Here is an 18,562-nt window from a genome sequence, read left to right as displayed (position 1 = left end):
AACTGGCTCTTTAAATTGATGTTGGGTAACTGCTTCCATGCTAGACTATTGACATAAAGGTATTACATCATTGTCCAAACACGTCTACTTCAATAAAAGTATTTGTTTGCAAAAAAAGATATATATATTTTAAATCTTTTACACAAAGATCAGGATGCATGCCATTTTCCATTTCAGGCAAAGCATACATTTCAGATGTGGAAAAAGCAAGCATGTTGAAATAATTTGAGGCATGGGAATAGTCAGATCAGTCTTGGTAATTCAGAAGGGAGGGGTGCCCAATGTATTATTATGTTTCATATATTATTTTTCAAGCGATGGATGCAATCAGTCATCTTCTCACATATGGTTTGAAAAAAAATTGTCTTGCTGGCAAGTAAACTGTTATTTAAGTACACAATCCACGGTACTACAGAAACAGTTTTGCCAAACTTGTCCAAGTATTCTCACATCCTTAAAGATGGTATAAATATCATTTATGGCAAGCCGTTTACTTCAGACTATATGGAATGCCTTCCTGCTCCCCTGATCTAAGTGTCCCAGTTTGCATTATGGCCTTTATTGCTTCTGTTTGATGGAGTGATCAGTAAAAATTTAATGACACTATAAAATAATAAAAATGTCATTAATTTACCACGGATCCTGGATGCAGTGGTTGTAAAGTTACATTAATAAACAGAATATTTTTTACAACAAAAAGCATTGTTACGTGGGAACGTATAAATAACACACATAAATTTAAGAGCAATTTTACTGTTAGCACACACATTATTATGGAATAGCCAATAAGTGTATAAAACATAGTATATAAAATTTTATGAAAATATACTGTGCACATCAAAAATTCAGCTTTTATCTAAGTGCAGAGAAAAGCCATTATTGTGTGCTTACTGTTTCATTGCTGTTCTTTCACAAGATCACAATTTTATATTTGTTTCTAGTCATTTGAAGTTTGCAGCCTTTTCCAAGGCAGGGACTAAGGCTTCCTTTTGCTTTACTCGGTGCTTCACTGAATCATTCTTTTTACCTTCCACACGTGAAGAAAAAATTAATACTTTCTGGCAGAACGTGACGGAAAAGTTGCTAATTTAATGCAAAGCTAAAAATAATGCCAAAGGGGTTGAAAGGCTTGCTTGGCGACACTGGAAATAAGGGATAACTATCTAGCAGTCTATCTGTCATCACTGAGGCTGCTCCATCACTGACTGTGATAATATGTGAATATGATGGATGCCACAGCCTTGTGGCTCATAACATTTAACATTCATCAGCTCTCACTAACGGGGGCTTTATAATTTAAATATCTTTATTTAATATGCAACATCTACCTCATACATCATAATTTCAAAGCACTTAGAGAACCAACATTCCTGCAAGACAGTTGAGCAGACTTTAATTTTTTCAATAACTTTTACGTTTTCTGCATGTTTGTGACTGACAACGCATAAATAAGTGCCTAATCATATTACAGAATGGAAAATTAAGGTTTGGCTGTAAGAAGGTTCTTTTTTCCTCTTCTCTTTTCTCATTTTGAAGAAAGGATCATTTTTGCTATGTGTTCAAAGTATAAAGAAGCACAAAGGATCTGATTTGTGTTGGGAAGTGTTTTCAGTTTCCTAATGCTAACTCCAACTGACTGTGTTGATCTTGTCATGAGAAAGGGTTGTCAGTGTCATCCTAAAACTTTTTTTCTGAGATATAAATGGAAAAACTTAAAGTAACTATACAGTACAAGCTCCATAGCCATTAGAAAAATAAGGAAAAAAAAATATTCAAAATAGGGGTCAAAAGTGCTTTTCACAGGGGAGGAAGCACCTGCACTGTCCATAGCAGTGCACTTTATTACAAGCTCACCAAAGTTTTCTGCTAATAGAGGTTAGGCAGGCAACAATCGATCCAGTAGTTGATGCACATGTATGCAGATGTAATGTATGTGTAGATAACATATTTGTTCATGCAGCTATGTATACCGATTTCTTTTTAATGAAGGCATGTCTTTTTGGTTTTTTTTTTAATCTAGGAATACAAAGTAGAGAATCAATCTTCATCTCAGTCATACTAGGGGCAATGTGTACTTTTAAAAGATTTTTAGTGTCTTTTCTCTAGGATGAGTTTAAGACGGGAGCAAAGACATATCCCACTAAAAAGGATTTGAGCTTAGTGAGATGAGTTTATTCTCTTACAATAAATGTCATGTGAATTTGTTGTCTTTCATGGAATTGTAAAGGCATCTTCTAGATTAAAGCATTTTTAGTACTGGGGAAGATTTTCCTATTTTTTAAAGTTCTCTGAATCTGTGTAAAACCAATGCAAATATTGACCATTCTTTTCTATCATTATGATGACAATTTTTAGTAAAAAAAGAAAGCAAAGGAGTGTCTTCAAAAAGCATTTCAAAGACTTAAGTATATCTAGCTTTGTTAAACCATCTCATGAGTTAGGAGGGGGTTATAAAGTAACTATAAATACAGCTCCTTTTTTTTGACAAGAGCAGATATTTTTATGGCATAAGTGCTTTCATTTTAGTGTTTCTGAACCTTATAATGCAATTTTCTCTTCTCTCATGTCAAAACATTGATATTCTTGTAGAAACTTTTTCTATTTTTTAATTTTTTTATTTTTGGTAACAGAATATTTTCTGGTAAAATCAAAGAGAATGAATGACTACAAAGATATTCCAAATGTGCATATTGATATGTAGCTAGGTCTGTTGATTTTTATAGTGGAGAGGTGTTCCTCTTTTTTTCTAAAACACACTTAAAAGCTATTCTTCCAAGACTACTGAAGGTGCGGTATTAACATCCTTAAGAAAAACCTTTAGTGAAAATATTTTGGAAGAAAAAATAAATGTGCCAAAAGCTGTTTTCTTAGCACTGATCTTTGTTTTTATCTCAACTGCAAATCAGCCCTTTGCAATGGAACACAGTGTGCTTGATAAACTTATTTTTCATTCTCTCTACCCGTAAGACAGATCCCATCCTGATGATTCAAGTGTATTGTTACAATGCAGAACATTTTTCAGTAAAACATTGGGCCTCTAGTGTTGTACTGCTTTTCTGCAGGCAAATTTTATTTGTAAATCTTTCTTTACTCTTGAGTTCCTTTGTGTGTGTAAGCTCCTTCATCAACCATGGATTTTACAGTAGAAAACAAGTGACGTAATTAAGCAAATATAAAATGCAGAGTTACTTGTCTGACAAGCAGGAGATTCTGATGAAACTTTAGAAACGCATTTAGTACCTGAAATGCCTCAGCTGCATGTTGTGGCAAATCCAGTGTCAGATTGAGCTCTCTTTTCCTGTGCAAATTAAGCAGAGAATAATTTTAAAAATCCATGGCTGAAGGAACTGAAAGCATGAGGAATCAAAACAATTCCTCACTCTTCCTGATGGGGTTTCATGACTGAAACACAATGACAATAGAAAAATAATAATATTGGAAAGCAGAAGTAGTTGGAGCTGGAGCAAAGGGGGAGTCAAGGTCATGTTTTGTCCTGAAGTACAGTTCCAAGTTTCTACCGTCTTTTAGGAGAGAAATCTCACAATGTTTTCTCCTTGTGTCTAGTATGCACAGCGCCAAACTAGGTCATTGAACAATAGACTGAACAGCAGTCAGCACTCTACTTCTGCATAATGCATTAAGTATAACATGGAGAAACTGTTCAGAGAGCTGAAAGCTGGTATTTCGCATCTGTAAATTCAAGCTGACATGACATTTAATATTGTTTCATAGTAATGAACAACAAGGTTTCATTCATTCACAAGTACAACATAATGCCAAGTTTAATCTGAAGAGGTAACAACAAGGCAAGAGGGAAAACATGCTGTGTTCCTTCAAATGAGAATGCTAAATTAATGATAACCATTGAACACTTTGCTACTGATACACAGTACTACGGAGACCACTATTGAGAGAGACAATATTACACTGCCTTTATAGTGTCCATGTCCACGAGCTGAGTGAGGACCTGGGTTAACATATGAAAGACTTTTCAGTTTCCACTTTCTGGTTCCAGGTTTCTTATGGAAGTCTCCAGCCTTCAAAAGCTTTCTGTTTTTCTGAGAGTGGGCATTCATTTTCTTTTTTTTTCTTTTTTCCTTTTTTGTCTTCTTAAGTTCCCTTTTCACTGAGGTACAACTTAAATTTCTAGACAAAATAATATTGGTGCTGTCCTCCATTATTCCTTATTTGAAATATTTGTCTTTGGAAATCTCTGCATAAAATTCAGACTTGTGTTTTCGCAGAGGTATGAATGCAAACTCAAATCTCAGAGTGGGGAAAAAGTGGGTTTTTTCCTTAAAATACCAGTGCATTTCAATACAAACTCTTCTTTCAGCTTCTGAATTTTCATGTTTCCCAAATGTTGATTGTCTTTTTCAGTTTAAGTTGGAAAATAAGTGGAAAGGCAAAGTGAGCAGCATTGATCAGCACTGTGTGCTGCCAAGAGTGTTTTGTATTTGCATGTACAATCGTTTATGCATTATGGCACTGCAGATCAAAATAATCTCAAAGTTTCTGTATATGTTTCACATTTAAAACTGATTTTCATAAATGCAAACATTCAGAATCTGTAAAAAAAAAAAGAAAAAAATGTCCCTGAGCTAAAATTCTAATTAGATGCATTCATTATTTGTTCAGATTTAAAATATATGGCATGTATCGGTGCATACCCATATGCACTGGCATATAATGAGAACTATCCTATATGGAGCATTAAGAGTCCTTCTGTTGTTTTCCAGGAAAGAACAAGGCTTGAAAATTTAGGCCCACAGTTAACAGGGAAACCCAATGAAGATGGAAAAATTGGCCCTGGTGTCATCGATCTTACAAGGCCAGAAGATGCAGAAGGTAAGTTGCAATTTTGACCATGGGTTATTGAACACTGCATCACAGGATGATATGGCTGAAATACTGCCAGTGTCATAAGTACTGTCTATGCTACATTCCAGGGTAACACTTGATTGATTTCTGTCTGAATTTGTGAGATTTCAGTAAGTCCATATCAAAGTGTGGAGACATGAAAAGGACTGTGTAGCCCTTTTAGCCCTCTGCAACACAACTGTCTTTTCCCCAAGAAGCTGCGAAATAAGTGTTTGCATTTTATATTCTTAATACAATTTTAGGAGATATTGAGAAAATTATCTCAGGAAGGATATACATTCCTTGTTTTTTTGTAGTGTTTAGCAGCTTTGAGGAAGGTTAGAGCATTTTCAGAAATCTGTCCATTGTGCATCACCTATTCAAGACTTAGGAAGCAGAATTCTATTCATAGGCAGCTATCAAATTATAATGGAAAAATACTTCTCATTTTCTGTATGAAAAGGTCTTTTTCATTATATAAGCCTTCAGTGCATTTTAGCAAGAGTTTATATACATATATATACATATATATATACATATATATATATATATATATATATGTTTTCATGCCTCAGGTGGAAGTCAGTGTTTATCAGGACTGAGTTGAGTCTCTAGCAGGATTACCATGCATGCTCTGGAAGTGGATGTCACTGGGATCCTCTCTATCTTATGGTACATTAGGGGAGCACATGTGCACAAATAAGACCCCTACCTGTCAGAAGATTAATGTACTATTCAGATACTATTCAGATTATGCAGGATTTTTCCCCCTCAATTTACTTCTGTTTGAGAATAATTTTGCCCTTTTTAAGCTGGGGAAATTCTAGTTATAGCTTAAGAAGGTGAAAACACCTCTGAATTTTTCCATTAACATCCAAACATCTGACAGATCCCAAGTCGGCTTTTTTCCTTGGATCAAAAGAATAGGAGCAGTAAACTTTAGGGAGCTATTATTTATAAGCTTTGTTTATTCATCCTTAATACAATTTGACTAGCCACTGTTGTATCATCTATAAACAGAAAAATAACAAACAGAATGTAGGTAAAAAAATAATTTCCAGACAGATGTTTTGCAATGATTCTTTATTTTCTAGAAAAAAGGAATCGGGAGATACATGGACTTTCCAAAACACTTTTTGACCAATCAGTTATTTATATAGAGTGTTTTATAAGTAATTTTTTTTTTTTGGTCAGTTTGGGTGAAAAGTTGTAAGGGAATACTTACAGATGCACAGTGACTGTAGATGACATCAGGCCTCTGACCCCATTGTTGGTTTAGCTAATTTCCTTCAATTCTTCCATTCTCTTCCTAGTGTCCTTAATTTAGTATCTTGATACCCCATGTGGCACTGACAGCCTCCCCTGTTACTGGATAGTGCAGAGAGAAGCTTTGCCATATGTAACCCAAGCTACAGTGTTGTGTGCCAGTTTAAGGACAGCGTGCATGTCTTTCTAGAGCTACTGGGGCACTTTGAGGCATGGTGTCTTTCCACATTAGAAATTCGAGTTCATGAATGGATTCAGATTTCCAGAATTTGTTTAACAGCCAAGAGATATCTCTGGAAAAGAGATTCTGGGTGCATAGCACTGCTGATCTGAAAAAAAAAAAATTGGCAGGATTTCTAAACTGAGCTGCTTATTTGTCCTTCTTGTTGTAGACAAGGTGAATTTAGATGTTAGCTGGATGAAAGAAAAAGACATTCAAAATATAACCTAAGTTTTGCCCCTTATATTTGGCAAGCAGGCTAAGAGATGGCACTCCTAGCCTGACATAATTGACAGTGGAAGTGCACTGCAACAGTGCTGCTGAAATATCATCAGTTAAACTGTGGTCTCTGATATACTGTACCATGCTACAGACTCTGCCCAGCTTCTAATTATTGTGAAACTATTAGAGCTCTTTCTGAGTTTGTCGATGTTTTTTATGCATGTTCCTATTATTTTGTGTTTCCAAACTTCAGCCCTGGGTTACTCTGAAACTTGCCAGCTTACTCTTTAGAATCATAGAATCATTTAGCTTGGAAAAGACCCTTAGGATCATCAAGCACTGCAGCACTGCCAAGTACATGATGAATCCATGTCCCAGAGTGCTGCATCTTTTAAATACCTTCAGGGGTGGTGACTCAGCTGCTTCCCTGGGCAGCATGTCCCAATGCTTGTCAACATTTTCAGTAAGAAAGGTTTCCTTCATATCAAATCTAAACCTCCCCTGGCACATTTGAGGCCATTTTCTCTTGTCCTATTGCCTCTTCCTTGTGAAAAAATACTGACCCCCATTTCTTTGTAGCCTCCTTTCATGTTGTTATAGAGAATGATAAGGTCCTCCCTGAGCTGCCTTTTCTCTAGGCTAAACATCCTCATCTCCATCAGCCTCTCATCATCAGACTTGTGCTCCAGACCTTTCACCATCGGTTTCTCTTCTTTCACTTCCTATAAGAATGCCTTGTTGCATTTCATTGTGTTGCCACAGTCACAATCTCAGCTGAATGTCAAAGGTTCCTAATAGGCATAGTCATGTTCTTCAAAGACTGCATGTGTATCACACCTTCCTTTCTGTATTGTCATTTTTACTTTGAATCTTTTCTTCCTTCTTTTTTTTTTTTTTTTTTTTTTTTTTTAAGATACTTTTGGAATGCAGGCTGCTGTAGAAATCTTCAGCTAATATTTCTGTGGTTTATGTGTGCTGGTACACATATAAAACAGGAATAAAGATTTCTGAAGTAACATATTGATGGCAAACTTTTGATGCCCTATCTTTTCTTGTCAGAAATACATCCAGATCTCTGAGGCCTGTGCAGTTGTGACACAGTGAGTGGATGGTTATTAGATCTGCCAGGTGGTTTTACTATCACCACCAGAATTCAAGGACTTCAGAGTTATGAAATTCACTACATTTAGAGAAGATATTAACAATTTTCAGAATGTTCTTTTAAAAGGGTAATGGGGGCAGGTGTAGGGGTGGGATAGCAGATTTTTTCCTAAGCTAAGGATTCCAAATTTAGTCCCACTGCTGGCCACAAACTGGCGGAAATGCAGTTTGGGTTTTATTCTAATCTCCCCAGTGGTCTAGAGAAAAGGTGCTCTGGAAGTGCAGTTTCACTCCCTGCTGACCTGCACATGTGCATTTCCATAGGAAACTAAAGTGAGCAGAGATGTGGTGCATGTCTGTCCATCCCAACAGGCATTTGAGATAGACCAGCTCTGAGAAGTTCTCCTGATTCCCAGAGTTTTGAAACAACATTTAAGGTTCATGTAATTTGTTAGAAGACATATCAGCAGACTTCTGTTTTATGGAATGCCTTTGTATCTAGCAATGATTTCTCTCTACCCCTTACATAATTTCTGTAACATAAGGCTGTGATCTGAGTCTGACATGATCAGAGTCTTGTTTTCCTGTAATTTTAGAAGTGCTTGTGATACTAGCTGATTGACCAGAAGCTGAAACTACAGGTTTTTGGGTTTTTTTTTCAAGTCATGAATTATAAGAATTGTAATTCTTTAAACTTAGAAATTAGACAAACATGAAATAGTATAGAATTATTTCTTTTAGCTCATTGTCCCTGCCCAGTGTGTGAAAACCTTTTCAAGATTAATTAAAGGTAAGATTAATTAATGGTTGCTAGTTGTACTTTCAGAGATACAAAGTTGTCTTCAAAGTTTGTGTTGCTCATAATGAGCTAACAGTCATCTGAATGGAGATCTGAAAATCATTAGCAAGAGCTTTATATTAAATATGACATAAACCAATATTTCTATTACTTCTTTAGCCACCAGCAGGACTGAGTTATGTGCATTAAAAATCATCCCCATACTGTATTTAAAACATTGCCACTTACTGTTACCATTGATTAATAAGCCACAGTTGTTATCCACTTGTGTCATTACCTGAAATCCCAGTTGCCATGTTAAAATATATGATACATCTGTAGTTAGCAAAATTCAAAAACTTGATTTGAAAGCCTCATAAACATTTGGTGACTGGTATCCAAAATTATAAACAACAGCCAATTAGAGAACTAAACAAGGATTTTTCTTTCCCCGGAAACATTAAAATTAGTATTTTAAAGGACACAATTCTTCCTGTAGATGGCTTCATAATTTTGAACATTTGGGATTGTCAGTACTGAAATATAGCTAACAGGGATGGATGCACCAAGACGGCTTTGAACATAGGTATAGTTAAACCCTCTCTTGAGCATGACTGACATACATCAGCTGACCAGAGTGTGTAGAGTGTAGTCAGGAGCCATAGGTAAGCCTGTAAGATCAGAAACCTATGTAATTATTTAGTATTCAGCATACTAAATACTAAAGTATCTGGTTCTCAGTTATTCAGAATATTTGATGATGTGAATAAGTTTTTGGTTCAGGCTCTAGAAAAAGGCTTTCCTTTCACAGATGCTCACTTTTGGGTGATTGTGCTGCTTCTTTTGAATTGCAAAATGTGCTCAGTGCTTATGGATCCTTCTGATTTTGTGTATGTGGTCAAATTCTTTGGAAATTTGTAGGAAGTGTGTTAAGAATTTATTTTATAGTAGATAGAAATCTGCAGGGTAGACCTAACCCTCTTGTTGACAATTACTGATTTTACCTTAGCTCAGGTTGCATTGTGGTTTCCTTCGGCGGTCATATTTAGGGATTCAAATTCCATCAAAACCTGACCTTCATTCCTACCAAAGAATTGGATCTATTAAAATGTAATTTTCTTGATTGGATCCTAGGTTCAGAGAAAAAAACATCTGAATGTTATTGTTTTGCCACTATCTCACAGTGGGATTTTGTAAAAGAAAAAAACCTTATCTGTATCTGGTTTTCCTTAGTGAAAATAAGATGCATTGCAAAGCTGAATTAATTTTTGGAAAGCAAATAGAAATAGATGAAAATGCCTTATTAGTATTTAACATTTAGTTCCATGTTCATTCACGTTGATATTTTAGAATCAGGGGCTTGTGAAGTAAATATTTGGCCTCGCAGTTTGCCATTTGGGAAAACATACAAAAAGAGTTCTGGGTCCTGTTTTGATGTTTGCATTCACATTTTTCACACTGCAGTTTTCTTGCTTCTGTAAACCTTTTGTTTAGCACTTGCTGCTTCTTTCTTTGATACTATTCTACCAGTGTGCTAATCATGAACCTGAAAGGTAGGTACATGTCTGCTAGTTGGGATAGAAACAGTTAAATAAGATGGTGGGATCTGTCTATCCATTTTGCTTGTATCTGTATATTTATTTGTCATTGTATTATACTAATGAGATTTTCCAAAGTATCCCAGAGGATAACTTCTGCTATGAAACCTAGCTGTAAAGTCAGTCCTCAGCATGGGCTTGGCACCAGCCCATCCCCTTAATTTATTTAGTGTCTGAGTCCTTAGTGCCTGTGTCCTTTCTTGCAGTGCTTGCTGTCTCTTACTTCAGCTTGTAAATTCCTTGGTTTAAAGATTGTGGTTTTCTGTATATCAAATCATGGTTTGAGATTACACAGATTTAAGCTTTATCTGTGTGTTCCTGGTGTCTTTGACCCATGCTCCAAGTAAACTAAACTTCCAAGTTAGTTGCAAGCTAGATAACCATTGGTAATTGACTGGTTCCAGTATAGTAAGGCCTAGCTTAATGTTATTAACTCTAGTTCAGTTTTTGGTCTGAGCCTGATTTTGGGCCAGGTTTTTGGACCTGATTTTTTAATCCAGACTTGGAGGAGAACAAGCTGACCTCATTTTTTTGAAGAAAACATTCCAACTCATCAGTAAGCTTAAGAACCCAGTTCTGCAGCATTTCTGATGATAGATTTGTTGTCCAACATAAAAATTCAATGAATAGCCCAAGATTCCCTGCAGTTAATAGTCAACAGTCTTTTTATGTGCAGGAAATTAGCTTTTCTGATTCTAATTTGACTTGAGCTAGCCATGTTTCAAGGAATGTTGTTGCAAAACAGGAGATTCTACCTGCCCAAAAGCAAGGGAAATTAAATGGTAGAGAAAGAAATGGTGTTAGACATCATCCATTATTTAACCAGTTGCCAGAGCATGGTAAAAAAAGAGTAGGTATAATTGCATGAGCAACAATGAATGTGAATCATGTGAAGGAGAGGAATGATTTAAGTGAGGAAAGACAGGGAGGAAAGAACATGGGAGAAACATGAGAAAACCGAGATAGAAGGGGAGCACAAGGCTGATCTCTAAGGCTGAGGAAAAACTGCCACGAAGTTCTGTCTATCTGTCAAAGTGTCATTTTCTCCCTCTGTGGCAAGAGTAAGACATCATGACCAGTGCCTGGGTTTTGCACACCTACTAGGCGTATTATTAAAGGAGCACCTCTTCCATGTGCTCAAAGCCTCAACAACTTCATACACGCCCAGTAGCAAATAATTGCTTATACAAAAAGGTGAGGGTTTCTTCTCTACTTCAAAAAAGGTTGGCTTTGAGCAGCTGAAGAGGCAGGTGAAAGGGAACCATACACTTGCAGGCAGATCAACCTTGGCAGGCTGCCAAGATGATCCAAACCTGTGAGGTGACTTGTTTAACACCCTCCTGTGCAGAGGTGTAAACAGCAGGTAGCACAGGCAGCGTAAAGCATCACCTACTTTTCTGACAGTGCTTCATAAATACTGGAGGAAAGAATTCCTCTCCACGCCAGAATTTGTTGCACATAAATATTTGTAATAGTTGCTATGGCAGTTGAGAGGAGAAAGATGAAAATCAGAAAACAGTGAAAGCTGTCTGAAAACAAAGAAATGTATCCAGAGAGTAAGCTCAAGTACTGGAAATTTTATTGCCCTGAATTCTTGTTATAGACCTTTGATTGCAAAAACACCACCCCAAAACAAACAAGCAAAAAACCAAACCCAAAACTACCCAAATTAATAATTATATCTTCATATTTAAAGATAAAATAACTTATTATATTAATAAGTCCAGATGCTAAAATATAACTTTCACTAATTGTAGTTGCCATTTTTAACATCAATGAATCTGATTGTGTCTGATACACAAGTGATATCCTTAAATTTTCCAGAATAACTCATAACAGATAGGAATCTGGGATGAAGTGCTTAGGCATGGTATTTCAGTTGTGTTGGATGAGATTTAGTGCTTCAGCCCTGGAGTAACTCAACACCTGCAGATGGGATAGGAATAAGACATCTTTAAGAACCACCCCATCACTTTTCTGATGGCAACCACTTCAAGCATCTCATTGTTGCCAACGTCTCCATAACATTTTAGAGGAGGAACTGAAAAATCCATGCTGGGAGTGTGTGGACTGATCTTTCCATAACATTGAAACTTATTCCTGTCAAGACACTAATATTTAACATATAGTGTGCTTCTCATTTTCAGAATAACAAATCTGGGTATCCTCCACAACTGTTAACTTTGGATTTTTTACTGTCTTAGGTATTTTTTTTCGTACTGCTAAATATGATGCTTTCTTGTCTGACATTACCAAGCTACTGTAACTGGTTCTTACAGAATAGTATTTTATTTTAAAAAATTACACTTAGTATTTTTGATTTTGTACAGTTGGCCACTTTTACAATGCCCTGAGTTTTACATAGAGTTGCCTATTAGCACAGTTAAAACTGAGAGCTTTTCATGATTTCAATTACATAGTAAAACATTATTTTCAGGAATTTAGGAGGTGGCTGTAAAAAGCAACTGCAGGCTGCAGTTTTACAGAGAAAATCTTTGCCCATGAGAAAATTATTGTCACAAATGCTGAAAGTATCAGTTAGTATACGTAGCTATTTTTTAGGAGGACTGACTGAAAAATTAAATATAGTAATTCAGTGGTTTAAAACGTTTTTTTACACTCATGTACAGCCACCAGGTGTAAAGCACCCCATGGTCCTGATTCTCTGGAGGTTTCTTGCTAGTGCTCCAATATGACAAAAGAAGCTTGAAGCTCCATAAAATAGTGTAAAATTCCCAGGCACAACTGAATTTTCAGTTGATGGAGAAAGCCACCATTATATCACACTGAGTGAAGGAGGGAGGAATCCTGCCCTTCTTTGTTAAATCCTTGAACACAGGGAGTGGAGCAGAAATATGAATACACTAAGGGAAGAACATCATATATCCTGGCTAAGCATGAGCAACTGGTACAGATTCAAACAAGCCCTCTTTGTACAACTGTCTATTTTTATAAGTCTAAAATGCAAACCATTTTCTCCTTCAGGAGCCTCAGTATCTCAGAAATAGAAAAGTGTTTAGGATCATTTGCTTTTCTTACGTGTAGATATGCAGTGTCTAAGCAAGTACCTAGTGAGGAACTTGGTAGCAAGGGGAAAATATTTCCTTAATTTGTACTTTGATTTAATTTCATGGGATTAGTGGTCCAAAGAGTATGTAGTGTGAGCATTGCAGCATCTTCATAAATTCTGCAAACAATAAATGATTGTGTTTTCAATTTGGCAGGGGTGGTTTCAGAGGAATTAAAAAAAATATAATGATTTTTAAATTTTCATGTAAGCCCTATTTCATGGCAAGCACTATATTTTTTATCCAAACTAGGTAAATGTGGTCACATATTGAGACATGTTGTTGCCATATTTGTAAAAATTTTTTCCTGGTTTTTCTCACAAATCTCAAATGGCCAGGGGTACCTTACTTGAAAAAATTAGCCTGCAGAACAGCTCCTGTTATCATGCTGCTTTTGCTTCTCTGTTTCATGTTATATTACTTACTAATTACATTATCAGTTGTTGTAATATCAGCATCCCATGTTAAAGGCAAGAAGAAATGGCATATGCATATCCTAGCCCCAGTTCCTTGCTAATTATTGATATGACAAGTGAAAAGAGCTAGCACTGGATGGAAGGAATTTGTTTTATTGATACAAAGAATGATGTTGCATCATTCAGAAAGTGACATTATTGAAGATTTAATGCAGGAAATGGGTCACTAAAGCAGTGGCTGCAACACATTTTAAAATCTTTTGCTAAGTATTCTGTATTTCTTAATCATGTAATCATGTAATTTGAGGAAGGTGGTTTTGTAAAACCCTCTCCCATTGTTAAACATAATTCTCTTTTACAAACTTGTAACTTACAAACATTGTAAGCTTTTAAAAATAATTGTTTTGGTAAAGAACATGTGAGCAAGCAATGAACACTGTTCAGCCACACCTTGAGCAATGTACCCATCAAATATGAAGTCAGACTGCCTTCTTTCTCTGTCCTTAATTCCTGTCTGTCATTTCTCCATCTTAAAACAAAACAAAGCATTGACTGAAGTATGAATGGATCACTATGGCCCTTGTTCAAACAGGACTTTTTCAACAAAAAAGCTTTTAGGGATGACTGAAGACTGCAGAATTAACCTCTGTGTTTTAAATTAATGTTGGGTTTTCTGGGTGTTCTAGGTGACACTCATGTAATAAGAAATTTGAAATTATGTGAATAACAGCTACATTGGCAGTAACGCTATTACTTTTCTGGAAACATTTTTATGTTAAATAGATTAGTGCATTCTTCTTTGTATTGCTTTGATTTTGAATATGATTAATATAGTAACCAGAATTGCTTAGCTGGTAGACCAGCTGTTTTTTTCTGAAAAATAAAATCAAATTCATAGATCTGGTCATATACCTAACAAAAATGGTTAGTATTTTTTCTCTTGGACCAGGCTGTTTCATCCATGATTTTCCTTTCTGTGGGCCTCTATTTTCCTCAACTGAGTATGAAATGGCATATCAAATGGATGCAACAACAATATTTATGGATTGAATAATGTAGATTGTTGTTAGATCTGATGACTGGCAATCCCTTACTTCTGGCATCATTACTTAGGCTGAAAAACTTTCAACTTAAATATGATTCGTATTTCTCTTCTATCAATAACATTGAAGTCAGAATGGGGTTGTTAGCATTTAATTAATTATCTGTGAAGGGTCTTGAAGTCTGCAAGTGGCACATGATTGAAAAATATGATGACACTTAAACACCTCCCCAAATTTATAGTAGAGGCTGCTTCTTCATCCCAATTTCTCTATGGATGTTTCGTGGATCTTCACAGAGTAACTCTTATGTTAGAGCGCATATGTGACTATGCCAGCCACCAGGAGCTAAAGTCAGGCCTCAAGCCCTAATTAATTCAGTTAATATCCCATATAATTTAAAGCATTATTCTATTGTTTTAGCCATAGTCCATGCAAAGTGTCCATGAGGGTTTGCTTTGCCATAGAATGTGGTCAAGAAATCTAAACTGTTTGTGTAAGCCATCAAACAAGTAGCTGCATTTAGCAGTTTTAATTCATTTAAATAGCACAGATTTGGGCACGGCTGGCTGTGTGAAGCGTGGATGTGCTAGCAGCTTATTTAGAATTATTGTTTTGGTATTTATTAGGGCACAGCTAACAATTCAGCTTTAAACACTGATGAGCGAGCTGGTGGAGCTGAGAACAGTTGCTTTGATTTCACATGCAGCAGATATTCCACTCTTAATTTTAGCTTTAGACTTTCAAATGGGGAAAGATGTATATGCAGGTTGTGAGTATGGCTGTAAAAACTGGTGCTGTGTTTTAATTGAGATTAAGTATTTTGCTTGCATATGTAAAACAAATGTACTAAAAAAAGTAAACTCACTGCCACCAAAACTGAAAACAAGGCACTCTGGAAAATATATGCTGATGTATAACTGGCTAGAATTTCCTTCATTTTGCAAAGCCACGAGCCACATGCATCAGCTCACCACAAAGTCATTAGGTCTTTTTAAACTCAGATGAAAAACATTAACAAATACCACAAAAGGCTTTAGTATGGCCCCTTTGTTCATTCACATATGGCAGTTTATAACTCCTGCACCACTTGGGTTGGGTGTTTGTTTAAGCTGCCTCCATCAGGCCAGCCCTGAAAGAACAAAAGACATCTTGAGCGATCCTAAGCAGGAAATGGGCTAATCTAAACATGGCTTGTGACACTATAAGTAGAATAGAATGGGGAGGGATTGATTAGTCATTAATGTCCAATTGACTCCATATGGATGTTGCAATAATAAGGCCTTTTTCAGTGCAGTAGCAGAGTTATTGAATTAGAGGTTTATGTTTCCTCAGAGCTGACCTTAGGGAATTCCCAGTTGGTTCTTCTTGCTGATGTTTTAAAGAGAACAGAGTCTCTTAGCAGGAAAACGAGAAGTCATCATAATGAAGTGTTGCTTGGATGTAGGTAACCTGTGCTGCAGTATATTCCCACCTCTTAGTATTTACTTAGGGCATTTCAGAATCCTTGCAGGTGAAAAATTTTAGAGGCCATTTAAATATTGCAGTATTTCACAAATTGCTTGTGGCTTTCCCAGTTTTTCTCCCCATTCATTCACTGACATGCAGCCTGTGAGAAGTGTTCAATGCTCAAATTGCAGCTGAATAATATTTATTTAGCATTTGGAACAAAAGCTGCCTGACAAACAGAACATTTGTGTCACCCCTGTTCCAAATCTAGCCATGTTTCCAAGTGAGTATTTTGCCAGTGATGATAAGACATGCCAGTAAAGAAAAGTCATGAGGTATCCGTTTATGTTGCCTCTCTTGCTGGTAATAAAGAATGAGAAAATCTGAATGGTATTGGGGATGAAGAAATAAGAGGCAGGCAAGGGGCAAAACAGATAAATGTTATTCTACAACTGCTACATGTCGTTTAGATTACAATGAAGTAGTCGTAATTATTGTAACTTTTTCTAAAATTGATAACCCAAATAGTAGTTAAATGTCTGCTCTTGTGTTCTAAACTTGCCAAAGCTGCTCTTTCCATTCTGTTCTTTCCATATTTGTATTTTTCTATTTGATTTTAAATATTGCTATATGTTTCACAGAGTCTGCATTTGTCTGTACACAGGTTAAGAGCAGCACAGAGGACTGTTAAGCTGGTTTTTCATTCTCTCTCTTTTTATGGCATGTCCATGTTTATGAGATACCCATCTCTTGCAGTAAAAGAGTGACTCCTGTTTGCAAGTTTATCAGGTTCTGGTCTCTGCAGTGCTAGCTGTATTACCACAGACGGCCAGATATTTTGGAGGTCACAATCAGTCTTTTCCAAACTAGGCAAATATGACACCTCAGTTTAATGAATAACTAATGATAGGACCTTTACTACTAGCCAGTTATTTTCATACCAGAAACATGGAAAGATTGTCTTTATTTCTATGTATCCTGTCTTGTTGTGTGTCCATGGAAAATGATCTGCAATGTATTCTCTAGATTAGCCAGACTCATCTGGGAGTAAGTCAGGGGAAATGTATCACTTCAAACATGGATCAATGGCAATAGTGTGAAGAGTAATTAAGGAGTAGCAGTGTGACTGATAAAAATCTCTTTCTTTTTGCTGTCACTTCTTTTCTCTCTTTTCCTCATCTTTTTTCAGCCTTTTTTCCCCTCCTTTCTATCACTACTTCTATCTATTTGTTTTCTTGTAACAATAAAGGCCCAATTTCAGGTTTTGTTGCAGATGATGTGCAAAACAGAAGGTAAACCCACATCCCAGTAAAGACACTAGGATTAACCCTAATGTGGCCAAGATTTCAGGAAGCATGCTGAGGGATGATGCCTGTCCTAAAATTAATTTCATTAGTAAATGTAAGAAACTGAGATAAAGGCAGGACTAAATAAATAAACAATGTAACAATTATTATTTTAGGTTTCTCAACATTTATATCACATGAGGATGTTTATCTTTCTTGATGATCAGATTCTTTTATCTTTCTAATGTTCTTGATTAGAAAGCTCTTTAGAAATGAAAGTATTGTTGGAAACTATTTTCATGAAGTTGTTGCATTTTTAGATTTATTCTGTGGCCTTCTTTGCCTCATTATTGCCGCTAGAGCAGTATGGAATCCAGCTTTCACAGAGGGGCTGCCTGTCATATAGCTACAAAAAATCATCACTCTTCTTTAATCTGTTTTTAGTCTTAAATCATCAAAGTTATGACAAGCTGAGCAAATGCAAAGGATCTAGGAAGCAAGGCAGTGAGCACATCCAGAAGTGTCACTGAGGATAGCTCCTGTCTTTAGGCCAAAATATAGAGTTCTTTGCCAGCTAAGCCACTAGGTCAGCCAAACTGCTTTTGCAATAATTATAAATTCTGACCAGACCCTTAATTCTGAAAATCCCTCCTCCTGTGATTGCAGTAGGAACAGTAACTGGCAGATAGAGAATTAGTTGCCATAGAGAGACAATTACCAATTCCTTCTCTTGCCTTGCCGTTCACTGGTAGTACATTTACATTTTATCTGTTGTTTTTGATTTATTAGTTATTAGAATTTCCTGAAAATATTTCCAGAAAGATTTAAAACACCTACTTCTTTGCACTGGCATATACATTTTTGTTAAAAATTTCAGGTATCTATTTGAGCCTCTGTCAGTACTAACTATAATTATCACAATAGGAAAAAACTCCATACTTTGTTAAATCTGTTGAAATTGTTTTTACAGGGCACAATAAAGTCAAAATATCTGTTTGTCAGGATGAAGCACCTGAGAACAACCAGTTTGAAAGCTTGTTCTTACGTGTCTCAACTTGTAAAACCTCACTGAGCATATGTGTATTTGTATCATTAGCACCTCATTTCTAATCTAAAAAGGTACTGAGGTCTTCTGACTTCCCCCATGGAATCGTATGTTACAAGAACTATTTTAATGTAATGCTTTATATGCTGAATATAATTCAGTGGTTCTGAGACAGAAAACCATGAAGACTATATTGCTTTAGTTATTTGCAGA

General features: G+C 36.1%; 1 protein-coding gene across 15 annotated transcripts in view; it reads left to right on the top strand.

Annotated features, from left to right (window-relative positions):
• The window catches only part of SOX6 (SRY-box transcription factor 6), a 366,339-nt gene that overhangs the window by 328,050 nt on the left and 19,727 nt on the right, over window positions 1-18,562 (top strand). For all 15 annotated transcript variants that reach the window (XM_058851096.1, XM_058851086.1, XM_058851105.1 and 12 more), the window contains one exon: window positions 4,740-4,848. In XM_058851096.1, the coding sequence (XP_058707079.1) occupies window positions 4,740-4,848 (109 nt within the window). The remainder of the gene's footprint in view (window positions 1-4,739; window positions 4,849-18,562) is intronic.

Source organism: Poecile atricapillus, chromosome 1 (genome assembly GCF_030490865.1).
Source record: "Poecile atricapillus isolate bPoeAtr1 chromosome 1, bPoeAtr1.hap1, whole genome shotgun sequence".
Lineage (NCBI taxonomy): Eukaryota > Metazoa > Chordata > Aves > Passeriformes > Paridae > Poecile > Poecile atricapillus.
Note: the sequence above shows the minus strand (reverse complement) of the source record. Positions and strands in the feature narration are given on the sequence as shown.